The following is a 6,000-nucleotide window of genomic DNA, read 5'->3' as shown; positions in this document are numbered from 1 at the left end:
AACAACATTATTGTCATAGTTAGTAGCCACTTGACCCGCATCATCCATTAGATAATCATCAAAATCTCTTAATATTGCATTTGTTGGGGGGGGGGGGGGGATTTTTTTCTCCTATGGTTAGGAGAGATTTATTCACAAGATTTCTTATTCCAGTTTTTGCATCAAAACCACAATACTCTAATATTTCTAATACACGATCTTTCATCTCTCCTCTAAAGAAATATTCAATATCCAAGAGTATCACCTTCGACCTTTCCTCTAGGCCATCATAACTTACTTTAAGTATATAAAGAATTTCACTTTTAGGAATTTTTTGAAAACCATCCAATGCCCTTTTCCATTCATCCATTGTTGTTCCAACAAAAAAGGAGCCCAAAACAACTAGAACTAAGGGAAGGCCTTTAGCATAGTAGACTACATCCTTAGAGAGTTGCATATAACCTTCTTTGGGTTGCTTATTTTTGAAGGCATTCAAGCAAAAACGTTTTAAGGCATCATCAGGGTTTAGTACATTATGCTTATGTATTTTATGCACTCCATATTGGACCAACAAATGTTCATCTCTTGTTGTAATGATGATCCAGCTCCCCAATCCAAAACAACAATGCTCCTTAGCCAAAATTTTTAATTGCTCCACTTTATTACCATCATCTAATACAAGTAGAACTTTTTTATTTTTTTTTTATTTTTTATCATGCGAACTAGTTTTGATCATCTTAACTCCATCATAAACATCGAATATAACAAATTTTCTCTCCTTCAAAATTTAAGAGAGCAGATGCTTTTGTAATTTAGGCAAACCATTTTTTTCTTAAGATTCCCTAACATTTGCAATAAAGCAAGCACCTTCAAAATGACTAGAGAACCTGTTATAAATAGTTAGTTCTACTAAGAGTTGTTTTTCCCAATCCCCCCGTACTAGAAATCCCTATTATGAAATTTTTTTTTCCCAAAGCTTTAAGTACGAGGGGATCAAGTTATCAACTGAAACCTCTATTCCTACCAAGCCTTTATCACTACTTGAGGACCTTAAACTCATTTTTTTGTGATATCACTTCCACAATGTGTTGAATAAATTTTGACTCATAGCTTTGGAGAAGTAAGAACAATTATTAGGTGATGGTCAAAACTAATCACAAACCCCCAGGGGAGGAAGAAAAATATTATGCAATAATACTCCTTTGGCAAGCAGATACGAATTCATTAGCAGAAGCAACATGGATAGAACTACACATAAGAATTGTATGATTTTATATCAGATATACATGTTATAAGGACGGGTTAGGAAAAATAGTTTGTGTTACATTGTGTTGAAACAAATCCATCAAATTCTGCTCATATCATATGGGCAATTATCATTCATCACAAGAAATGCAAACCTAAAAGCAGCAAAAAAGGGAGATGCAGGGAATTCTAGTAGCTAGAAAAATATCAGGAGGGTAAAGCAAGTGAATACCATTGCTTAGCCTAGCAAGATATTTACCCGTTGAGTTCGAAATCTATTTTAACTAGAGCTGCAGTGACTGACCAAAAATGAGGCCTCTCATTTCAAGATTGATGTCTGAGAGAAAATTCATTAAAATATTTTGAGTTGAACATGCAAATATAAAAGTTTATGAGTTTTTGAGGAATAAAATTCTGTCTCCACCAATTGGTATATCATTTGCCACAGTTTTTTTTTTTTAATTTTTTTTTTAAAATTTTGTTTATTTACAAAAAAGGAAAAGAAAAATGATATGTGTCAAGTTGTGATTGGTAAAGCTTAAATTGGAACACACAAAATGCATTAGAGGATTTTATATCTGTAAGTTTATTTATAATTTATAGCTTTTAAAAAGATCAATGATATTGTTAAGGGGAACCAAATATAATTTTATTGGGTGAAATTGCTAAAATTAAAAAAAAAAAAAAAATTGCTAAAATCTGTAGCTATATTATACATATAATCTTGTCTTAGTCTTATAACATTACTCATTAGTCATCGCACCCACACACAGGTTCTTTTCTCTTCCACTCACATCTCTTACATTCTCCAATTTCAAACAGAATAGGGGACTTGGCGGGTTCTGTTGGTTGATTTTTTTTTTTTTTTTTTTTACTTATTTTTTTTTAATTTTGTTTATTTACAAAAAAAAGAAAAATGATATGTGTCAAGTTGTGATTGGTAAAGCTTAAATTGGAACACACAAAATGCATTAGAGGATTTTATATCTGTAAGTTTATTTATAATTTATAGCTTTTAAAAAGATCAATGATATTGTTAAGGGGAACCAAATATAATTTTATTGGGTGAAATTGCTAAAATTAAAAAAAAAAAAAAATTGCTAAAATCTGTAGCTATATTATACATATAATCTTGTCTTAGTCTTATAACATTACTCATTAGTCATCGCACCCACACACAGGTTCTTTTCTCTTCCACTCACATCTCTTACATTCTCCAATTTCAAACAGAATAGGGGACTTGGCGGGTTCTGTTGGTTGCTGATAATGAAGGCTTATTAAAGAGCTTGAATGTGGTACCTGTAGGCTGAACACGTACACATGAGGTTTCGTGTAGTTAGCCTCAAAGCCATAGCACTCATGAAATTCTCATTTTGGCAAACTACATAGAGTCCAAATCTTCTATCCCACTTTTCACATCTCATTTTGTACTCCACAAATAAAAAATTGCTAAGTGTCCACCTACTTAATCAAATTATAATTTTCTACTTCTTTTAATTTAGTTTCCTAAAATAAATAAAATAAAAACCAGTACAGCCCCACTAGCCACCACCAACAACTAGCACCGGTGCCATCGACGAATATCCACTACCAGTTATGTTTGTGTTCTGATATCGTACAATTTTTCAAATATGTTAGATGTTCATTCAACCAAAGTTTTCTCAAGCTGACAATGTTTGTTTTATTATGAAATTATTTTTAAAATCAAACCAAATGGACCCATGTGTACTCCCATATCATGAAATAGTCCCCTTCTATTTCAAAAGCATATGTAGGATCCTAAATTCCTAAGACAATAATATCAAAGTATATACCTAACACAATTTAAGTGAAATACCAAAAAAATCACAGCCACAAAGAGCTTAGTTTTTTTTTTTTTTGTTTTCTAATATACTTTATCAATCTACAAAATCCAAAATAGACCATAGGTTGGTGTATTCGATTAATAGATGCTAGTTGATGAAAGGACAATGCGATTTCTCTATTCATGTACCTAGTCATGGATTTGAAAATAACAAGGAGTTGGTTGATGGCCATTGTAGTGGCATCGGCTCTAGTTGGTGGTGCTGGACTAGTGGCAGTGATCGGTGGGATGTTTTGGTTTTTGATTTATTTATTTTAGGAAATTGAAATAGAGAAGGCAAAAAATTAGCATTTAATTAAGTAGGTGGACACTTGGAAAATTTTCATTTGTGGAGCATGGAGTGGAATAAGAAAAATAAGACAGAAGATTTGGACTCAATTGGATATGTCATTTGGAATAGTTGAATGAAGCATCTTTCTTTTCTTGATGGGTTAATTTCACTCTTCCCTCAAATTATGGGTTCAGTTGGAATTTTCTTGTCTTTTTTTAAGTACAAAATTGAGCATTGAATCCATGATGCATGGGTAGTAGGGAAATTGCCCCAAAAGAATTGCTAAATTTAAATAATAATAAAAAAAAAAGTTAACACAGAAAATTATAAATTTTTTGAAGAAAAAACTTGAGTACAATACATGAAATTGTAATTTTTTGTTTTTTTAAAATAAAATAGAAATATAGTTGTATTGAATTTCATCATCCTCGAAAAAGATAAGTATTAGGATTTAATAGTCAATACAACCAGCTGGCATTTGAGTTTAATTGAAAATTTTAATATACTTCATTTAAAATACTGTATTTAAGTTCAACCAAAAATATATAAAATGAAAAAAATAATTGCATTTTCATAATTCTACAAATATTTCCGAGCAACGGTGAACAAATTATAAGTATGAATCACAACCATCCCAATTTGGCCTAATAAACCCAATAGCTATACAATAAAAATTTAGCAACATTTATCAATTGTATATTTTTGGGGACATTACAACTGACCCCATAATTTGGGGAGATAAGTGCAATTAATCCTTTTTCAATTCTCAAGTTTGTTGGTGAACAAAGAAGTGTGAAGAAACAACCACCTCGATTTGGCCTATAAAAACCTATAGCTATACAATAAAAATGTACCATTATTATTCTAACATTTTCTCATCTCTTACAATCATTCTCTAAAAGAAATAATGGTAGTAAGCTTAAAGAATTGCTGCACAGTAAAGCCAGCAGAGCCAACATGGAATGGCCCCCAACCCTTATCAGAATTAGATCAAGTTGGTACCACAACTCATGTTTCCACAATCTATTTCTACCGTCCAACACAAAACTGGCTTTCACCACCAGACACCATTACCAATACTCTTAAAGAGTCATTAAGCAAAGCATTGGTGCCTTTCTATCCAATAGCTGGTCGTTTGCGTTGGATAGGCAAAGGCCGTCTTCAAATTAATTGCAATGCTGAAGGGGTTCAATTCTTTGAAGCTGAATCTGAGTCCAAATTAGAAGATTTTGGTGACTTCTCTCCCTGTCCAGAGTATGAGTACTTGATCCCAAGTGTAGATTACAGTGTCCCAATTCATGAAATGCCATTATTATTGGTGCAACTCACTAAGTTCAAGTGTGGAGGCATTAGTCTTAGCCTATTGGTATCACATGCTGTGGTTGATGGACCAAGTGCACTACACTTCTTTTCAGAGTGGTCTAGGATTGCCCGAGGTGAGCCATTAGAGACATCACCATTTCATGATCGAAGGGTTTTAAGAGCTGGGGATCCCCCAAGAGCTAGTCCATGCATTGACCACGAGGGGTTTATTCAACCCCCACTCTTGCTCGGGAAATTGGATAGTCTTGAAGAGCGAAAGAAGAAGACTACGGTGGCCATGTTAAAGCTTACAAAAACCCAAGTTGAAAAGCTAAAGAAGATGGCAAATGAGGATCAGAGTAGCGATTTAGAGTGTGGTTACACACGGTATGAGACTTTGGCGGGGCACATTTGGAGATGTGCATGCAAAGCTCGTAAACATGGAAATGAACAACCTACGGCATTAGGTGTTTGTGTTGACTCAAGAAGGCGCATGAGTACACCATTGCCAATTGGGTACTTTGGCAATGCAACTTTGGATGTGGTTGCTACGAGTCGTGCCGGGGATTTGATGTCCAAACCATTAAGCTATGCTTCAAGTAGGATAAGAGAGGCTATCAAGAAAGTGAATGATGAGTTTGTGAATTCGGGTATTGATTTTTTGAAGAATCAACCGGACTTGACACCGTTTCAAGACTTTCATTCCGTGGGGAGCACCCAAGGGCCTTTCTATGGAAATCCAAATCTTGGGGTTGTGAGCTGGTTGACTATACCAATCTATGGCCTTGATTTTGGATGGGGGAAGGAGATTTATATGGGGCCAGGAACACATGATTTTGATGGAGACTCGCTTGTCCTTCCGAGTCATGATGGAGATGGAGCATTGATTGTGGCTTTGTGTCTGCAAGTGGCTCATATGGATGATTTTAAGAAGCACTTCTATGAAGATATTTAGTGGGAAAATGAAAAGAAAAGAAAGGATATATTTTATGGAATGGTCATGGATTTGAATAAAAACAAGGAGTAGCAAGAAAAGAAAGAATAAGTAGTAAGAAAGTGCTTAGCTTTTTTAAGTCTATATGTGGTTGATGTTCAGTGTTTATTATTTTCATGCTTGAATAAACAAGTAATTGATTTCCAATTAAGTATTTCTTGGCATGTAGTTGAGTCATCTTTTTTTTTTTTTTTTGAGAAAGAATAGTTTAGTCATCTTATAAATTAAATTCAATTGCATAGTTGGATCATATTTAATAATCTATGTAAAAGATAACAAATGTTAGTATTTGATAATCAACGCAACAAAGTTTTTGAATTTAATTACAAAACTTAATATTTTTAA

General features: G+C 33.5%; 1 protein-coding gene across 1 annotated transcript; it reads left to right on the top strand.

Moving 5' to 3' along the window:
- Positions 1–4,266: 4,266 nt before the first annotated feature.
- LOC112033159 (spermidine hydroxycinnamoyl transferase) lies at positions 4,267–5,616 on the top strand. The gene has a single exon (XM_024065940.2). It carries the CDS (start codon positions 4,267–4,269, stop codon positions 5,614–5,616), a length of 1,350 nt encoding a protein of 449 aa, XP_023921708.2.
- Positions 5,617–6,000: the final 384 nt, after the last annotated feature.

This window comes from Quercus suber, unplaced genomic scaffold, assembly GCF_002906115.3.
Source record: "Quercus suber isolate HL8 unplaced genomic scaffold, Cork oak 2.0 scaffold_120, whole genome shotgun sequence".
NCBI classification, from domain to species: Eukaryota; Viridiplantae; Streptophyta; class Magnoliopsida; order Fagales; family Fagaceae; genus Quercus; species Quercus suber.
This window is presented reverse-complemented; position numbering and strand designations above follow the sequence as displayed.